General features: G+C 40.8%; 1 protein-coding gene across 2 annotated transcripts in view; it reads right to left on the bottom strand.

Moving 5' to 3' along the window:
* The window catches only part of Rspry1 (ring finger and SPRY domain containing 1), a 53,197-nt gene that overhangs the window by 11,600 nt on the left and 20,640 nt on the right, over window positions 1–20,957 (bottom strand). For both annotated transcript variants that reach the window (XM_048432357.3, XM_048432346.3), the window contains exons 3-11: window positions 19,697–19,749; window positions 18,962–19,074; window positions 16,933–17,059; window positions 16,159–16,217; window positions 14,232–14,298; window positions 12,960–13,091; window positions 11,301–11,416; window positions 10,087–10,230; window positions 1,987–2,098 (exon numbers count right to left, since the gene is read on the bottom strand). In XM_048432357.3, the coding sequence (XP_048288314.3) occupies window positions 1,987–2,098; window positions 10,087–10,230; window positions 11,301–11,416; window positions 12,960–13,091; window positions 14,232–14,298; window positions 16,159–16,217; window positions 16,933–17,059; window positions 18,962–19,074; window positions 19,697–19,749 (923 nt within the window). The remainder of the gene's footprint in view (window positions 1–1,986; window positions 2,099–10,086; window positions 10,231–11,300; window positions 11,417–12,959; window positions 13,092–14,231; window positions 14,299–16,158; window positions 16,218–16,932; window positions 17,060–18,961; window positions 19,075–19,696; window positions 19,750–20,957) is intronic.

Here is a 20,957-nt window from a genome sequence, read left to right as displayed (position 1 = left end):
TCTGTTCCTTACTTACGTATTAAACATAATTTCCTATGACCCTACTTACAGCATGGCCTGACTACCAAAAACCTATCTATAGCCACATAATCTCTGAAAATATCCTCATGTTAGTATCACAACAATTCCAGTGTCCTTAACATATCCATAGTCCCTTTAATTCAAAATACAAACACAAAGAGGAAACTAGACATCCCAGTAATGTGTGTGTGTGTTACGGGACAGCAAGCACAGGGCGTCATGGTTAGTAGGCAATTGTTCTACATTGAATTACAAACAGCACTTTCTTTACTGGAAGAGTAGGTGGCATAGTGATTCACACCTGTAATCTAGCACTTGGGAGGCTGAGGCCAGACCATGACAGAGTGACTTCTAGGGCTGCATGCACGACAGAGTGAAACTATCTCAAAACTGACTGTAGGGAGGGTGAGTTTTTTTTCAGTAAGAATCACATATCTTTTTTTCTAATTTTGTGTTATTTTTTAAGAGATTTTTGTTGTTGTTTTTTGTTTTTTTTTTTGAGGCAGGGTTTCTCAGCATTGGAGCCTGTCCTGGCACTCGCTCTGTAGACCAGGCTGGTCTCACATAGATTCACCTTCCTCTACCTCCCAAGTGCTGGGATTAAAGGTGTGCGCTACCACTGCCGGGCTAGATTTTTTTTAAATGTTATTTCATGTGTATGTGTGTGCATTTATGTGATCATATGACACACAAATATAGGTTCCAGTAGAAGCCAGAAGAGAAAGTCAGATCCTTCAGAGCTGGAGTTACTAGTGGTAACATCTCCTTCTGTAACATCTCCTTCTGTGTCTGCTAGGAACTGAACTCAGCTTCTCTGAAATAACAGCAAGTGTTCCTAAGCGCTGAATCACTATTTATTTATCCATTTATGTCCAGGCAGCACCTCACTATTGGTTCTGGCTGGCCTGGTACTAGCTATATAGGCAGGCCAGGCTGGGCTTGAACTCACAGTGATCCACTTGCCTCTGCCTTGTAAATTGCTGAGGTTAAATGCATGTGCCACCAAGCCAACTTTTTTTTTTTTTAAGATTTAGTTTTATTGTTTTAAATTATGCTGTGGAGGTCTGAATGAAAAGGGCCTCCATAGACTCAGAGGGTGTGGTATTATTGTAGGTGTGGTCTTAATGGAATAGATGTTGCCTTGTTAGAGGAAGTATGTAACTGGAGGTGGGCTTTGACCAGGCCTACTGTCACTCTCTCTTCTTGCTGCCTGTCCATCCAGATGTAGAATTCCTAGCTCCTTCTCCAGCACATGTCTGCCTGTGGGTCACCATGCTTCCCACCATGACAGTACTATATTAAACCTCTGACCCTGAAAGTCAGCCCCAATTAAATGTTTTCCTTTATAAGAGTTGCTACGGTCATGCGCTCTCTCTCTCTCTCTCTCTCTCTCTCTCTCTCTCTGGTTTTTCGAGACAGGATTTCTCTTGGCTTTGGAGCCTGTCCTGGAACTCACTCTGTAGTTCTGTAGTCCAGGCTGACCTCAAACTCACAGAAATCCACCTGCCTCTGCCTCCCGAGTGCTGGTATTAAAGGTGTGTGCCACTACTGCCCAGCACATGGTTGTCTCTTCACAGCAATAGAACACTGATGAAGACAGAAGTGCATGTATTTTATGTGCACACAAGTGCATGTGCCCATGGATGCTAGAAAGTATTCGATTCTCCTGGAGCTGGAGTTACAGGCAGGGTGCTGGAAACTGACCTCAGATCCTCTGGAAAAGCAGCACATGTTTCTACATGTGAGCCATTTCTACAGCTCCTAAGAATTTAATATTCTGAAATGCTTTTGCTTCAGAAGAGTTGCCACAATAGGTAAAGTCTATCAGGGAATACCTTTCACAGTCATGACAGTGATACTGACTCTAAGTCTCCTATGAAGATATTTAAAGCCTACTGCAGTGAATGCCTGCTGAAAACTAGCTGTCCTAACCCAGACAACAAATTCAAGGCGAAGAATGAATACCTTCCTTCCAGCACGGGTGCACATGAGGCTTACTTCTTGCATTGTACCAAATCAGCTGCCGGCAGCCATCATAGGCACAGGAATACTCATCGTCCCCAATGCCGTATCCTTCCTGAAGAGAGACAAGGCCCAGAAGATTAACAAGAGTCTACCTACTCTAACATGGGGAGACCTAGAAGGTAGCATCCTAAGCTTTTCTGGATGAAGAAAAAGCCTACAGCACTTGGAAGATACCAAAACTTTAACAGAGAAGCCTAGTTAACTCCAAGTAAACAGACAGGAGCTCCACAGCACAGATCTGTCCAGTGCTCCCTTTGCTGTAGGCGCTCACACCTGGAAGCCAGGTTAGTTCTCAGACCATTCCTGAAAAAGGAAATAGCCTCCTGAAGGGCAGTCAGCTTCCTTGTAGACTAGTTCTAAGAAAAGCAAATTTTAGTTTGAATTTAAACTTACAAGATCTGTAGACTTGCCACTTCCCTGTGGCCAAGCGAACTTTCCTGAATGTGGTAGATTCAAAAATGCCCACATCCTCAGATTTTATGAATGGTACTTAGCTCAAAACTATTTTGACAACAGTTCAATTTGAAAATTTTATAGGTTCTCAACTATCAATTTCTTTTATTACTTGCTACCTTTTTCCCCCCTTTTCTCCCCCACCCCCAGACAGGGTTTCTCTGTAGCTTTGGAGACTGTCCTGAAACTTGCTCTGCAGACCAGGCTGGCCTCAAACTCACAGAGATCCACCTGTCTCTGCCTCCAAGTGCTGGGATTAAAGGTTTGTGCCACCACCGCTAGAAATTTTTTTTTTCAATTATTGCCCAGAATTAATATACAAGAGTGAATGGGAGCCAGGCACAGCTATAAATACCAGGACTTAGGAGGCAGAGGCAGGGCTAGGAGGGTTCATGAGACCTGTCTCAACAAATGAAAAGGGTGAGTGAGATCTTTATTTTTATTATTATTATTATTTTAACTTTTATTGATTCTTTGTCAATTTCACATCATGCACCTGATCCTACTTATTTTCCCATCCCCTTGCATCTACCCCTTGCTCTTGCAATCTCACCACTAAAACAAAGCAAAATTTAAAAGAAAAATCAAAAACCAAACCAAACCAAACCAAACCAAACAAGACATTGTGGCAGCTGTCGTGTTCCTCTGAGAGCCACATTCATTACACTTTAGCCTATTCATCTTTACTTGTAAGAGTTCATTGCTAATAGTCTTTGGTCTGGTTCTAGGCCCGTGGCTTCTGCTAGATCACTGATAATGGGCTCTCACTGGGGCTCCTCTTGGATATCCTGCTGTTGTCCTGTGTCAGGAGTGCAGGTAAGCCACCCCTGAGGGCAGGAGAGCTGACTCTGGTACCTGCCCTCATTTTACCCCTACTGGGAGAGAAGGCCCTGCACCTCACCTGCACAAGTGTGCTGCCCAGGAGTGTTTGTGAGTGAGATCTTATTTTCAGTGCTTGCCCATAAACAAACAAACAAACAAGAAAAATAAACAGGTACAGGGAGATGGTTCAGTGAATAAAGGCACTGGTTGTCAAGCCTGGCAACTTGAGTTTGCTCTCTGGGACCTAAAGGGTAAGAGGAGAGAACAGTCTCCGGGAAGTTGTCCTCCAACCTTCACAAGCATGTCATGGAGCACGCATACTGCTCCTGTCTAAAAAAATAAGTCAATTACAACAAAAATATTTTTTAAAAATTCATTTTATTTGTGTGTGTGTGTGTGTGTGTGTGTGTGTGTGTATGTATGTATGTATGTATGTATGTATGCATACCTGTAGAGGTCAGAAGGGGGCCTTAGATTCCCTGCATATAGTTGGTTATAGGCTATCTAACATGGGTGCTAGGAACCAAACTCCACATAAGAACAGTTACAAAGGGGAGAAATACTTAGAAATAGAAGTATGGAAGAAGTGGAGGAGACAGAAACAAGTCAAACAACTGTCATCCTTAAGCACCAATGGTGAAGAACAGAGTTAAAGGGAATGAAACATGATTAAACACAAACCTTAGTTCCCGCTAGCCTGTTTGTTCTATGTGATAAAGAGTGTAGTCAGGATATAGACAGGAGAGAGTTCTGACAAACTGCTTAACTATAATATAATGAATATCTGAATTAGAATTAGTACTTGATGCACACTATGCAGAAGTCTTTGATAAAACATTTGACTAAGCCATCACCTTGCAAGATCCTCTGGGTGAAACTACAGGACAAGGGGAAACTCTGATTCAATTTTAGTCATAGCTCAACTTCTGCAGAGCTAAGAAGTAGATGCCTAATGAACTTACATCTTAGAGTAAGTTCTTTCATCTTAAAAACATTTCTAGTAGGATTAACATTGGTTATCATTGGTAATGTCAGATCCCTAGGAGAATAGGGTAGCTAGCTTGATATTCTTGTATTCTTAAATTTCTTGTTTCTTAGTCATGTATATTATAGCAATAGAAGCAATTTAAAAAATGTTTATTATAGTTTATCACTGATGGAATAGTATGACTCATTTCCACCATAAGAGGAAAGTCATTTATTTTTTTCCTGATATGAAACATCCCCAAACCTTTCTATTACTCAGCATCTTAGGAGACAGTGTGCTGATTTTTGCTCTGCAAGCAGACTAAGATTCACTAGGCTCTGGCAGGTCCTTCCCATCAGACTCCCCCCCATTACCCCAGGAGGATGGGTAGGGCTTATTTGTGACAATAGTGTTGTTGCATTCTAGACAGACCAGCCTCCCCAAATACTAACTGTTTAACTTCCTTTTTCTAGATTCCAGCATTACCTCACAGTCTATTTTCTACTATTTTAGAGTCTGGAAGCTCCCAATAGGCTTCCAAGTCATTACTTTTCCTTTTTCTCCCCCACCACCCCCCCGAGACAGGGTTTCTCTGTGTGGCCCTGACTGTCCTGGAACTCACTCTGTATACCAGGCTGGCCTCAAACTCAGAGATCCACTTGCCTCTGTCTCCTGAGTGCTGGGATTACAGGCGTGCGCCATCATGGTTTTTCTTCATTTTAAAATGGGAAAGTGTGTGAAAGACTTATCCTGTTGGATGCTCATAAGAAGGAAATAGATATTTTAGATAAATCAAACTGTACTGTTAGTCCTCAAAATGTTCCATCAAAAATAACACAAAACAAGGCAAATTATCTTGTAGGTGACCAAAGAACTATCCTACAGTTTCTCATTTTAATGTTCCATTATCTGAGCCCAATACTTTGTTTATTTGCTTGAAACTGAAACCCATGCAGAAGAATTACAATAAAGGTGCTATAAAGACCTCAAATCTTTATAAACAGGTGTTAGCTGCACAATAATTTATTGCTATAAAACTGCAGGCTGTCTATACAAGTGAAAAGATGAAAGATCATCAGAATAATGTCATGGTAACAAAAAGCTTACATTTGGAAAAAGACATCCTATCTGAATTCAACAGATTTCTAATTGGGATTCTAGCTGAGTTAGTTCTTGGATCAGGGAAAATAATTGTTGCTTTTAAAAAAAAAAGGTAAAATTGTGGCTCAGAGGTAAAAAGCATTCTTTTTCTTGCAGAGGATCTGAGTTTGGTTTCTAGCAACCGTGTTGGATGACTCACACCTGACTTTAACTCTAGCTGCAGGAGATCTGATGTCTTCCTCTGGTCTCCAAATACACGAGCATGAATATGCATTCACACGCGTTCACACACACACACGCACACAGACAGACACACACACAGAGTAAATCTAAAAACCCAAAAGCCTGTCACAAATTAATTCGAGGTGTCAAGTATCTACTACTCTAGGACAGAAACAGTTTTAGCCATAAGCTTTACTGATCATTAAAAAAAATAAGTGTTATTATTATTAGTATGACTACTAGAAAATTCCAATAGAAAAATATATAGAAAAGGTACCTTTATTTTAAAATCCCTGATTTCTTTATTTCTGGCCTGCTTTATCACTTTCAAATGAGAAGACTGAGTAATCCTTGCAGATTTTCCTCATTTTTAGAAAGAAAGTAAAAATCTGTTGTAAAATAGGAATTAGTCCTAGTCTTTTTCTTTTCTTTTCTTTTTTTTTTTTTTTTCTTTTTTGGCTTTTTGAGACAAGATTTCTCTGTGTTACAGTCCTGGCTGTGCTGGAACTTGCTTTTTAGAGACCAGGCTGGCCTCGAACTCACAGGGATCAGACTATCTCTGCCTCCCGAGTGCTGGGATTAAAGGTGTGTGCCACAACTGCCCGGCATTGGTCCTATTCTTTATTTCCTTTTTCTCAGTTTCAACTTTTCTCAGTTTTGAAATGGAAACTGTGAAAAGAAAAAAAAAAGATATCTAAAAAAGGGGGGAGGGAGACTGTAGAAATCAGATGACAAGACTAAAGACACTGACTTTTTGAGACAGGGTCTTGTTAGGCTGGGAGACTTGGATTGGCATGCCAGCTCAAAATTAGTGCTGTTATTGTTTGTTTTATCTTTATTTCTTTGGAGCCTGTACTGGCACTTGCTTTGTAGACAAGACTGGCCTCGAACTCACAGAGATCCACCTGCCTCTATCTCCTAAATGCTAGGATTTAAGGCCTGTGCCACTACTGCCTGGCCATTGTTTGTTTTTTTTTCAAGACAAGGTTTCTCTGTGTAGCCCTGACTGTCTTGGAACTCACTCTGTAGACTAAACTGGTCTTAAACTCAGAGATCCACCTGTCTCTGCCAGTGCTGGGATTAATGACATGAGCCACCAAATATGGCTCAAGATTATTTTTTAATGTTAAAAAAGAAAGCTACTTTTAGGACATTTATTTGGAACAGGCAATCAGTATCCATATAACTGACAAATCGATGTTAGAAACTAGACAATGTGTTGGGAAATATTATTTTTAGGTATGTGACTTTTATTTATGTTGCATTTGTTTAACTTTGTGAAGTTGTGTTACTGTGCCTGTCTAAAACACCTGATAGTCCTAATAAAGAGATGAATGGTCAATAGAGAGGCAGGAGCAAGGACAGGCGGGACTGGCAGGCAGAGAGAATAAATAGGAGGAATCTGAGAGGACAGAAAACAAGGAGCAAGAGAACAAGGAGAGGAGGACACCAGGGGTCAACCACCACTGTGGCACTGCCAGCCACAGAGCAAGAAGGAAAGTAAGATATACAGAAAGAGAGAGAGAGAGAGAGAGAGAGAGAGACAGACAGACAGACAGACAGACAGACAGACAGACAGACAGAGAAAGAGAGACAAGGCCAGAGGCAAAAAGTAGTTGGGATAATTTAAGAAAAGCTGGCAAGAAACAAGCCAAGCTAGGGCAGGGCATTCATAACTAAGAATAAGCCTCTGTATGTGATTTACTTGGGAGCTGAGAGGCACTCAAAAAGACAAAAGAGTAAAAATCATCACACAACAACAATGGAATTATTTTCCAGACCTAGTAACTTTTGACTACACAGCAGCTCAAAATAATACCAGGTTTTCAAATATGACAGGTTCCCAAATAAACAGCAGCAGACTGGAGTCCACACAATGCAAGAGTCCAGTCAGCCCTGCCTTGCCCATTACCCTCTTCTTACAACTATTCTCTTTCTAGTCTAGAAGCTTTACAAAATAATCTTGGACAAAGCTGAATTGATTTCAAATAACTTATTTTTTTCCCCTACACTTAATTCACTTTATCTTTCTGGTACAAAAACTCAAGTCCTCTGAATGCAGACTCTGGTATGCATTTTCACAAGATGGTCAGTGAATTCCTGATAAGGAGACTTGTCTTGAACAGTGTCTTTCTAGAGATCAGAGGTTGGTTAGCATGAGATGGCATCAAGGGTGGCAAAGTTGCCCAGGGGGGCAGTACAGCCCCTGGCTGATGTGCAGCTGTTATCAAAACAGGCTGTCAGTAGCAGCTTCTTGGGCACAGGAGCATATGTAATACCAGTGCCTCTGCCCCAGATGAAGCACACCAGCACAGAGCCACAGTGGCCTACCATCTTGTGTGGGATGATGTGGGGCTTGATATCTTGTAGCATCTCCACACAAGGCTAATGAAAAGCTTGGCTAAGGTGATGGCCCCTTGGAGGGCAGTGGTTACTTGTTTGGAGCATTTAACATCAAGACCAAAATGGCCATTGTAGTCTCCAATAGCAACAAAAGCCTTGAACTTGGTCCACTGACCAGCATTGTCTGCTTCTGTCTTTTAGAACCTCATCCTTTAGGGATACACCTAGGAAAAATCAATAATCTTGGATTTCTTAGTGAGCATGGAGAGGCAGATCTCCTCTAGGGACTAGATGTTTATGTCTTTGACCAGGCATTGGCCCGGCCTGGTGACAGGGATCCATCCACTCCTTGTCTTTGGCTTTACCTCCACAAGCCCTGCAGCCTTGACCTTGACTCAACCTAGCTGGCTAGGCCTCCCAAGGACTGAGGACCCTTCCTGCTGCACCCATCACTGATGTTTTCTCCAAAAAGAAAGCTCATGTATCATAAAATTTGACTAACAGTAGAAAGTCAGTTGGGTTAGGTGTTGAAGGGTATGTCTAGTCGGGTGTGGTGCTGCAGGTCTATATCCCTGCACCTGGGAGGCTGAAGTAAGAGGAGCACCATGAGTTTCAGGTTTGGGTCATATAATGATCTAGTTTAGCAAGACCTTATTTCCAAAAGGAAAAGTATCCACCTGAAGGTCCCATGACACTCTCACATCAGTGGTATCCCAGGCCTGCTTACTATAGCAGATTTAGACTTCCCTTTACTTCAGCACTTTCTAAAACAAAAGATAAATAAATATTGAAAATAAATGTGCCTATTAATTACAAGGTAAAAATCAAATGAGAAGAGAATTTATACATGGTTCCCTTTTTCCTTTGAGACAGGACCCAGGACCCCCCCACCCCCTGCCCCCCAAGACAGGGTTTCTCTGCTTAACAGTTCTGGCACCCCTGGAACTCACTCTGTAGACCACGCTGGTTTTGCACTCAATAGAGGTTGCCTGCCGGTACCTTCCCAGTGCTGGGATTTAAAGTGTGTACCACCACCACCCAGCTAAAGATTTTTTTTAGTTTTCTCTTTCGTTTTTTTTCGAAACAGTCTCTACATATAGTCTTGATTGTTGTGGAACTCATTCTGTAGACCAGGCTGGCCTCAAATTCAGAGATTCACCTGCCTCTGCCTCCTGAGTACTGGAATTAAAGGCGTGCACCAACACTGCCCACTCAAATGTTCCTTTTTTTAAAGATGAATTTTTATTTTTTTATTTATGTGTATGTTAGTGTGTGTGTGCCACATGTGTGTGGGTACCCAAAGAGGCCAGAATGAGTTGTTGGATCTCCTGAAGCTGGATTTACAAGTGGTTGTTAGTAGTTTCATGTGGGTACTAGAAACCAAACTCAGTTCCTCTGGGATGAGCAGAAAGCACTCCTAACTACCGGATCATCTCTCTGGCAACCTTACAAGGTTTCCAAACACTACAAGGTTTCCAAAATTTAATCTCAAGGTAAAAATCATCCATTGCCAACCAGGCTAGTTGTACATTTTTATGTACAGGTGGTACATAAATGTACCAGGTGGTGTACATTTTTATAACTAGGACTCGGAAGGCAGAGGCAGGTGGATTTCTGAGTCTGAGGTCAGCAAGTTCCAGGACAGTCAGGGCTACACAGAGAAACACCATCTCAAAAATAACAAAAAACAAAATGGAAAAATAGATATCCCCTGTTACAGTTCGATAACTGGGTCCCAAATATGGCTGGGACTACAGGAGAGCCATAAAGACACATCTCTAATTGAGCGGTGGTGGCGCATACCTTTAATCCCAGCACTTGGGAGAAAGAGGCAAGCTGATCTCTGTGAGTTCGAGGCTAGCCTGGTCTACAAAACGAGTTCCAGGCTATTACACAGTGAAACCCTGTCTTGAAAAACAGAAACAAAAACAAACAAACAAGCAAAAAAGGGAAAAGCCCAGAGGCCGAGAGGCATCTCCATTTGTTTCCTAGTTCTACATCAGCAAAGCAAGCCTCTGTTAGGCGTCTGGCACCAGCTAGTTATTGGGCAAACCTGTCTGGAGATAAACGTATCTACCTGTCCACTAGAAAAGCAAGCTGCTGCTGTTTCATTTGCATTCCCTGGTACTCACGTGGTTGAGAAACTTGCTGTCTCGAGTAGCCCAGCCAATCTGCATGACACCGGAAGTGATCACTGTTACTTCGTAGTACCACACCCCAGTGTCCACACAAAAAGTGCAGCGGACACTCTCAAAGGAAGAGGCATCACAGCGAGCCTGGCAGAACCAAGGAGTACAAATCAATCCATCAGTAACTGGAAGACGGGACAGAGCTTTTCTTATCAATGCTCCACTGTCCATCTTCAGTGACTTTAAAGCATCAAACTGAGTGACTTCTAGGATTTCAAAGAGAGCTGCAACTGCAAGTAGTTAAAGCTACTGGCTTTGTTTTTCAGTACTTAGAGAGTTTGCTTTAGGATTAGCATCTTTACAAATGCAAACACTGTCTTCATCAGATGAAGAAAGAGAAAGGTAAAGACAGGGCACCTACATAGAATTCAAAGACAAAATGACAAAAGGGATTTGGCAACCACTGTTCAACGCATACTTCAATCCTGAAATGCCTCGTCCTTGGTACTTTCCTGTATACAAAGCAGCTCTTCTATCATCTGCAGTATAAAATTGGCAGTATCCAACACAAGAAAGGAAAGCACCAGGTCTAGAACAATTGGCTACGTGGGTACTTGCAGAAGGATTGGGAAACATCTGTCTTCATTCTTTTAGTTGAATAAAATGACAAAGATTAAAAACAGATAAAGAGCTAAGAGAGATGTCTCAGCAGTTAAGATCACTGACTACAAAGGATGTGGGTTTGAGTCCCAGCACCCACATGGTGGCTCACAAACTTCTGTAACTCCAGATCCAGGGGATCCGATGACTTCTGGCCTCCACAGGCACCAGGCAGGGAAATGGTACATAGACATACATGCAGGCAAAATATCCATATACATAAGATAAAATATTTTGAAGTGTTTAAAAACATATTTATCTAGGGCTGTAACTCAGTAGTAGAACACTTACTTAGGAATTGAGTACCACAAACAAACAATTCAGACAATTTGTACCAGTCAACAAGCACTGTAGCGCTGCAATGGATGCAGCTCTGTGGGGTGTAACTGAGTGAGTGGCATCCCGAAGCAGTCTCTATCTCTACCACTTCTACCTCTAGCCACTCTTCAGATAGAAGAAAAGCCTCTACCTGTTCTGTTAACCATTGTTCTTAAGCTGAGCATAAAAAAATGGGGGGAAAGTAGTTTTAGCCCTCAAAAGGTCTGTGAAAGCTTTACCTCCAAGCCATGAGGTGAGATCTTCAAGTACTCGCTGACATCATTGCTGTTCAGCATGGCCCTAATGTTATTCAAGTCCACTTTCTCGTAGGTTAGTTGTCTACCTTCTTTTAAAACTGCAAAAGAAAAGGTGGTCATGTTTCCTAGGGCAGACTGTAATGGTTTGGAAGAAAGGGAAAACTGTCATCTCTAGCTGTCAAAGAATGGAGAACTGGTCGGACCTAGCATCTTAGCTGTGCTGTTACACGGACTAATTAGCAAAGGCCAGAAAAGGCAGCACTGCAAGCGTGGTGTTTCCAGTTTCTGTACCTGTTAGAGTGCATGAAACAAAATCCAAATAACAGGTCTCAAGTGTAGCCCTGACTGGCCGACAACTTATCAATTGACAGAGATCTACCTGTCTCTATCTCCCAAGTATAGGATTAAGTGTGTAATGCTCGGGATAGTAGCATTTTGTTTTGTGTAGTTCTGTTTTTTAGAGGCAGGGTCTAATGTGGCTCGGTTTGGGTTTAAATTCACTATGTAGCTGAGGATGACTTTGAACTCATTTCTCCTGCCTTTGCCTCTCAAATGCTAAAATTATAGCTATACAATATTCCCATCTTCCAAATTGCATTTACTCAGAATTACCTTTAACTAGCACTACATAGACTGTACTCCATGTTAGAGCAAGAATTAGAGGTTATGTGTTTAACTGTACATTAGTACAGTGCTAGCAATAGAGATAGGTAATGGTACAGCAATTTGGTTTGTATTCTAGTAGCTTTCGGAGCAGAAAAAGTTAAAAAAAAACTGCCAGTGTATAAGAAAGAATTAATTTGGGTTTGAGGAGACCATCTGAGATAAGGAGAAGAGTACAAAGAAGGTAAAAGGGCTGGGGCTATAGCTCGGTGGCAGAACACTTTCCTAGCATGAACAAGGTTCTAGAACCCATCCTTAGCACTGAATTTATTTTTGTTTTCTGGCCTCCCTGACTGGGCTGTTCTTCCCACCTTCCTGCCATGGTAAACTGAAAGCTCTGAAACTATGAACCAAAATAAGTAATTCTTCCCATTAGGTTGTTCATGTCACATATTCCATCACATGACAATAAAACACACACATGCACATATATACAAGGAAAGGCAAAGAAGAAAGTACAAGTGTGAACAGGCCCAGAGGTGGAGTTAGCTGGACCTAGTTGATGGGCAGTGAGGAAAGTGTGTGCTGGGAAGTTCTTAGACAGAGCTATATAATTAAGGCATCTGATTCAGCTGCTGTCAGTAAAGGTCTGTGACCCAGGGAATGCTAAATGAGAAGTGTTCCACTTAACTCTCATCTGAAAGGTGCCTAGGATACTTCTATTAGAGTATATCCAACCTGTAGTAGAGATGCTTATTAAAAACTCCCACTCATTACTGCAAAAGGAAGGCTGTTGATCCTACTGAAGACGGGGATTTAGAAATGTAAACAAATTTTGACTGGTGAGATGGCCCAGCAGGTACAGGCAGCTGCCTGATGACATGGAACCCACATGGTGGAAAAAGAGAACCAACTCCTGAAATTTATCCTTTAACCGCTGCATATGTGCACATCCACCCACAACGCACCATAAATAAAATGAAAATATCAATATATAGAAGCAGAAACACATTTTAATAAAGGACAACCCCCACTCACAGAGATTGTCTAAGCTCCACTGGGCACAGAAGCCAACTTGACGTTTCAGATAATCAGGATCATCAGCCCACAACTCCAAGGTGACCAGTCGGTCACTAATACTGGATTCAGAGATAGTCAATTTATTTTCACCTGTTTAGAAGGATGAGATCTTTAAATAACAATGGCAGAGGAGGAGGATATACTGGGCAGATTAGTGGTAGTAAGGAATGAGGGGAGACAATACAGAATTTGGAGACTAGAACAGTTTTCACTAACACTTCCCTCTAAGGATGACACAAGCAAAAAGCTGTGGCTAATTTCTACATTTTCATCACTATTTTTGAAAATATTTATTTGGTTATTATTTATTATTATTTATACTTTGGTTCTTTGAAATAGGGTCTCTCTGTGTAGCTCTGGTTGTCCTGGAACTGCCCATGTAGACAAGGCTGGCCTCTAATGGAGAGCCGCCAACCTCTGTGCCCTAAGTGCTGTGATTAAAGGCATGTATCATAACACACAGTTTAAGATTTACTTTTTATTTATGTATATCCATAAGAGCCTGTGAATGTGTATGCCATGTATGTCTGAGTGCCCGTAGAGGTCAGAAGAGGGTTTCAGATTCCCTGGAGTGTAGCTACAGGTGGCTGTGAGCTGCCCAACAATGTTGGTGCTGGGAACCAAACTCCAATCCTCTGGAACAGCATCAAGTGCTCTTAATTGCTGAACCATCTCTCCAGCCTCATCATGTCACTGCAATTATTCCTTTAAATTCTCTCTGTGTGGTTTATGTATGTATTTGTCTGTGTGAATATACACACAGGTGCGAGGCATGCATGGAAGCCAGAAGAGAGCACTGGTGTCCTCGTCTACAAGCTCCACCATTCCTTTTGAGGCAGGATCACTCCTTGAATTGGGAGCTTGAATTTTTGTGACTGGGCTGGAAGCCAGCAAGCCTCAGAAATTGTTTTGTCTTTGTTCACCTCAGAGGTATGCATGAGGTGCCAGGTTTGTTAATGAGCACTGGGATCCAAACTCAGGTCTTCATGATTGCAAAGCAAGCGCTCTTAACTGCTGCCGCATCTCGCCATCCCCTTATCACTCAAGTTTTATCTATAAAATTATAGTCACCATGCTTAGAATCTTAGTTGAGAACAATCTTTGTTTTTGCTTTTGATATACTTTGATGGTTTTCTAACCAGAATGTATGTACATTTGATGGAGTTTAAAGTGTAGGCTCATTTTTTACAACTAACAAAGATCATTAGTTCAAGAAGTCACTATACCTACTTGTCTGGGCGAACTTTTCCAGTGCAATCAGTGCAAAAAGCATGACTGTAGGGTGGGACTGTAGCTTCTGGAAGACAACAAAAGATAAAAACAAAAGTCACCCCTGCAGAGGTAGTAAGGAATCAACTTCATATTCTTCCTTAATACAGGCCAGATTATATATTTGGAACAGCAGAAAAGTTTCCCTCATTCAAATTTTCAATTGTCCACTTGGCTAATGGAGACTAAGATAGAATCTCTTAATCTATTTTTCAAAAATCATTGGGTTTATTTATAGAAATGGACATTTCAGCAGTATCTTATTAAATGCATTATGCCACTAGACATTTGTACTATGGCTTTGTTAACTAAAATAATGTTCATACTTACACTCATTAAAATAAGCCAAAAAGAAAAGCAGAATTATAGCTAAAAATGACCTTTAGGAACCACAAAGAAAATACCAGTTCTAGAACTATAAATAATGATATTATCAATTAACATCTTAAGTTTTTTATTTGAGACAGGATCTTTTATGTAGCCCTGGTTGTCCTGGAACTCACTCTGTAGACCAGGCTGGCCTCAAACTCACGGAGATCCTCCTGCCTCTGTCCACTAGTGCTAGGATTAAAGGCATGCAGCACCACACCCGGCAATATCTTAGTTTTAATCTAGTTCCTGCAGGGAATTCTACAGTTGCTGCTGCTGATAGGAGAGATAAGAAGTGTACTTAGCTCATATTTGAATTTACATCACCCACCTAAAGAGAGGCCTACATAGCCAGGTGGTAGTGGCGCACGCCAGTTTACAGAAGCACTGTTCTCCCTGCTATAAAGCCTTTTCAGCATCTTTATCCTTGCCACTTCCTTAACTCTCTTGCATTGTTTCTCCAGTTCCAAATCTTCCAATTCACATTCTCCTCCCTCTGAACACTATCTTCTCTGATCAGATAACTCTGCCACTTGGCTTCTGTCATGCTGCTTTAGCCTGGAAACTCACTGTGAGTTACTAATCTTAACCTTGTCATGAGCTAGCTAAGCCCCACCACATCAGGAAGTCTGTCTTCCACGATTATTACAGGCCCCTTGTCACCCTATCACACCCCTACCCACCCATCCCTTCACGTTCTCAGAACTCTTACAGCACTCAGTCTGGAGGAAGTAATTTTGCCCTCGATCACATCCTGTCATAAAGTGTAATTTAACTGCTGTCTGAATGGTTCTATTTCTTTACATTATAGTGAGCTTTGTGAAGGAAAATGACCCTCCTACTACTTTGGTACCTACCAGTGCTCACTCAGAGCTGTATAAGGGTTATTTTAATCACTTATTGTGTAGGCACCAACAAATGAATTCTTTTAGGATAGAGATTTTTAAAAAGACCAATGCTCACTAGGCTTGCAAAAATAACTTAGAAGCACAGGCTAGTCAATACTGCAGGCAAGAGCTATGTGCAATAGGGAGACAGAGCTTCCACAAACCGCCAGCTTCATGGGTGATACATTCATCATTCTACCAATGATATTTTAACTGTAAAGGGAAGGGTGGGCAGGACTAGAGATTGCTATACACTGGGAACCAGGCCTACTGTTGGAAAGCCATGTAATTTTGTTTCCACTGGGTGTGGGGAGGTGTGGTGGACTGGTGGGATGGTATTCTCCATTACTATTTTGTAGACTGTAAGTACACACAAGAAGTCCTAGCAGCTATCTTATGACTAAATATAAAACTAGCCCAATTCAATTATTATTTGCTTATAATAAATTCCCACCTCTTTCTCTCTCTCCTTTCTGTCTCTAATCATAGGAGGTGATAAACAAACACTCAGGGAACACCTGTACATAAAATTTATAACTCACCCTATCCTCTGCACCAGGAACTATGCTGGTGATTTGAGAAAAACAGACAATCTGTATGATGACAATAATTATCTTTGATGTCTTACTTACCAGACACTGTAGCAAATATTCCAGTATTCCTGGGCTAAGTAAACCTATGCTTGCAGGACCTAGACAAACACAGCAAACACTGGATATAATTAAAAGTGTCATGCTATTTTAAACCAGTAACTAATAACAAAATTATTTTGCTTCAGTTCTGCTCTCTGATGCACACTCCTCAGGCCTCCTCTCTCAGGCTGTTCCTACTACCATCCCCATTTCACAGCTTAGCAACTGAGTCCACCAAAAAGAGAGCCATGATAGTAGTCTAGACCAGCACCCAGGTGTTCTGATTTTCAATCCATTATTTCTTCCAACATACATAAAGTAACTGGCTGAGATATTCTCATGCAATTTGCTGTTAATATTCCTAAAATGGGTAATATTCATTACTATAAATGTATATAATGTTTATTTGTTATACTATATTTTGCCTTTTCCCTGTCTTAAGCAAAAAAATGACAAATTTATCTTAAATTTCTCTGAAAAAATAAAGCTAAATTAGATTACATGTAACTGTCTTTTGAGTAATTTTCTTCCATTTATTTAATTTCTGTTCATTCCTTTTTTGTTTTTTGTTTAAGGTCTCCCATAGGTCTGGTTAGCTTCTAACTACGCAGGGGAGGCTTGAACTCTCAGCCCTTTGTCTCACAGTGCTATGGTTACAGATATGAGCCACCACACTCAGCTTCCTTATGCTATAACAGACAGCATAAATGTCTGCAGCACAGATGTTTCAATGTCAAGCAAGTAAGGCTCTTGGGTGGCATGTGCTAGAGTTACCTGCTAGTTTCTCAGCCAAGCAGCCAAGGACTGCAGATGTGTTCCTATGTTTGGCAGGGTGGCCTGAGTCCTGGCATGCTACTTCTCCATTTAAATTGAGAATTTCAGTCAATTTCTGGAGTGCATCCTATAAAAAAGTTACAAACAGATTTGATGAATATATACTCCATACGTTATTTTCCCATGGGAATTCCTGGAAACAAAACCATAAAAAGGTATTCAATGAACTTGGAATGATCACACAAAATTATAAAATTACTCCAATTGTATCATTATTGATGGGAAATATCTGATCAACCTTAAGTTTTCTCAATGCCATATTTCATTTTATCCAAAATGTACCAGTTATAGATAGTACATGTTTTATACTTTTGCTTTTTGAGATGGAGTCTTGGTACATACAGTCATACATATAGCTATATATACTAAGGCTATCTTGAAACTCACTATAGCCCAGGATGGTCTTTAACTTGTGGTAATCTTCCTGCCTCAACTTCCCGAGTGCTGAAATTACAGGTATGAATTACCACATCCACTTTACAATATACATACTCTTGAATCATCAACCAGACTAAACACATTTAAATGTTAATATGATTAATTACAGTAACTTGGTCATGGTGGAACATACCTAAAATCTTGGGACTCTGGAGGCTGAGGCATGAAAATTGTAGCATCAAGGCTAAACTGGGCTACCCAAGACCGGCCTATGTTACAGAGCAAGACACTGTCTCAAAAAGAAACCAAACACACATAGTGAGACCCCAACTTAAAACAACAAATCCAAAAACATAAAACCAAAAATAATTATGACCTAGTAATGTTTAAATAAAAAGTTACTTTTCCCCCCAAGACAAGGGCTCATAGTAGTCCAGCCCAGGCTGGCCTATAATTCCCAATATAGTCCAGGCTAGCCTTGAGGTCATGTAATCCCTATGCTAGCTTTCCAAATGCTGAGATTACAGGCATGAGCCACCTGTAATACCACTCTGTGTAGCCTGTCCTAGAACTTGCTCTGCAGACCAGGCTGGTCTCGAACTCAGAAATCCACCTACTTCTGCCTCCTGAATGCTGGGATTAAAGGCGTGTGCCACCACCACCAGGCTGGGGCACTTATTTTTTAAAGAGAGGGTCTCATGTAGTCCAAGCTGTCCTTAAACCTGCTGTGTAACCGAGGCATCAAGGCTTTCCTGAACTCCTAAATTCCTACTTCTACCTGCTAGTGCTAAAATTATAGGGATGTACTACAGTGCTTGGGTTTACAAAAAGCTCTATCAGGCAAGAACAAATCCCACCAACTTTTTAGGCAAATTAAAAATGGAAAAATTAGCATAGGCAATGACCAACCTGACAATGACTAAGCTAAAGACATTCTTTTTCATATTTTCCTACTCAAGTGTCTGAGGTTTCAACACACAAATAAAATATATCAGAATCCAAATTTTTAAAAGTATGCACGGGCATGGTGGTGCATGCCTTTAATCTCAGCACGCAGGCAGATTTCTAAGTTTGAGGCCAGTCTAGTCTACAAAGTGAGTTCCAGGCCTGTAAAGGCTACATAAGACCCTGTCTCAAATTAAACAAAATGTGTGTAAGGAGGCGGTCTGTAGAAGGTAAAGGCCAAAGCAATGAAAATTTAATATTTGTGTCCTAGTTAGATTATGAACCGGGCTATGCAAACCTCTACTGTGCTTAAGAAAGACTCAGAAGAGCTTTTGGTACTGTACTTTTCTTCTTAATAGAAAATCCTGGTTATTAGGAAGTTTCTCAGAGGCAGATAAAATCAGCTCATTTTCTTCTACTTTTTAGACTGTCCTTGCAGATACAAATCTTTCTATTTTAAACATTAAAAAAAATGAAAACTACTGATAGAGGATATAGCACTTCATTAATAATAAAAATTTTCTTACTCCTACCCAGTAATATAGACCTCAAGTATATAAAGTCTATCAAATGCTTCTGTGATTATTCATGCTGTCTGTGTACAGATGGCACAGATGACAATTCCATGAAGATTAGTTTAACTTACTTTAGTGGGCAATGGACATTCGTCTAGTAACAAGGTTATAACAGCTGGTCCCAATGGATCTTCCAAAGGAATAACTCTAATTAAAGACTGGACAACATCCAACCATCCTTCATCTAGGGGTAAACCAAGAAGATTACATAAAGGAGTCACTATTTTGAAAACATGAGAACATACAAAAGGACTTCACATTAACAAAGGAACGTTTTTGGCCTTTATGCAGTGCCTTTAAGAAGCCAGAAGCTGACCTGGGTACTATCATAAATCCCTAGTTGCCATGATGGAGCCAAAACCCTGTTACAGGTATCTTGTGACTCAAGGGCATCTTTAATTGGAGAAAATTTAAGCTATGGCCTTGATTATGATTATCAGATTATGATTAAAATAGTTTTAAGCAACTCACTTGTTGAACAGGACTGAACTATGTAAACTCAGCACTTGGCTCGATTTTAGAATAATACTTAGGATATTGAAAGACAAACAATACGACAAGTACAAAGACCCACCAATAAATTTTTTAATCTCAATATCAAATGAGATACCATCATCACTGAGATGAGTAGCTCAATATTGAGGATGCAATGTACGGTTCTTATGACACTTTTACAGGAGACTTCCATACACACAGAACATTTTCTGTTACATATGGCATTTTTACAATCTTTTATCTTTAAAAAGGTAGTCATACATTTTTCAATATTTTAATAGGGCGCATTAAAAATAAAAACTTTAAAATACCTGTTTCTGCCATTTCATGTAATGTAATCATTGAATAGGGAGGTTCCTGATCACTGAAAAACAAACATTCCAGACATTAGACTTGAATTTAATTCCAAATAAAATTCAAACTGGAAGTATGAGGCCAAAACAGAGACAAGAAATCAACATGAATAGATGTCAGGCAAGAGATGGAAGAGACGACTGTAAGAACAAATACGGGCCATAGGTGTTTGTTTCCAGTCATGGGATGGCGCCCAAGAAAAAGGAGCAGGTAGGGACACACAACCCCACTATGTGATCTGAGGAAAAAGCACGGTACTAAACTAGGGACAAGAGTTCTCAGCTTTATTTCTCAAGGCCCAGTGTCAGCTGACACGTGTCAGGAAGGCCATCAGCATCTTCCTCACACTTACCTTAAACAGCTGTTAGGACGGGAGATGGTAATTCCACTGAGGACTTAGGAATCAAGGGCCTACAGAGATACTGCACTTACAAGACTCATTCTGAAAAAATACCACTGTTTGTTTAAACTTCATAAAATAGTAACAGACGAATCCAAAAACGAAAGCAAGAGGAATTATTTAATAATGTAGATACCTCTCTAAAATGGAATTAAATGTCTCAGTGGGTTTTCACACTGTCACCCCAGGAATTCTAGAGTGGTGTCTTATGGGAGCATCAGTGCTGAAACGTTTCCATCAAACAATGATAATTCAAATTGCTTAAGGACTCACCTTTTGTTTGTAAGTTTTGGATTTCTGTTTTCTTTGTGTGTGTGGGTGTGAGTATGTAGAGATATGTGTGCGTTTGTGTGTGCATGCACATGTGGAGGCAGAGACTCATGTCATGCTCCATCACTCTCCACCTTATTTTTCGAGACAGTGTCTCTCAGTGAACCTGAAGCTCACTATTTCAGCTAGACTGGATGACCAGTGAGCACCCCTGGGATCCACCTGTCTCCACTCTCCCAGTGCCAGGGCTACAGATGCACCCAGCTTTTCCCCAGGCTGCTCGGCTTGCGAGGTAATGGTCCTCATGCTGTGCAGCGAGCCGTTTACTCACTGAGCCTCTCATCAGCCCCGGGTTTCTGTTTCCTACTATGGAAAAACAAGCAAACAAACATAAAAACTATTGTCTTAAGTCATTTAGTCCTCAGAACAACTTTGAGATAAGGAGATTACTACATTTATCTCAGATGTTCATTAGGTGCTTGTTACTTGGCAAACCTGTGTCTTTTCACAAGATAGGTTAATTATTATTTAAAAGGTGTTTGAGGCCC

Source organism: Myodes glareolus, chromosome 22 (genome assembly GCF_982192425.1).
Source record: "Myodes glareolus chromosome 22, mMyoGla1.1, whole genome shotgun sequence".
In the NCBI taxonomy this organism is placed as follows: domain Eukaryota; kingdom Metazoa; phylum Chordata; class Mammalia; order Rodentia; family Cricetidae; genus Myodes; species Myodes glareolus.
This window is presented reverse-complemented; position numbering and strand designations above follow the sequence as displayed.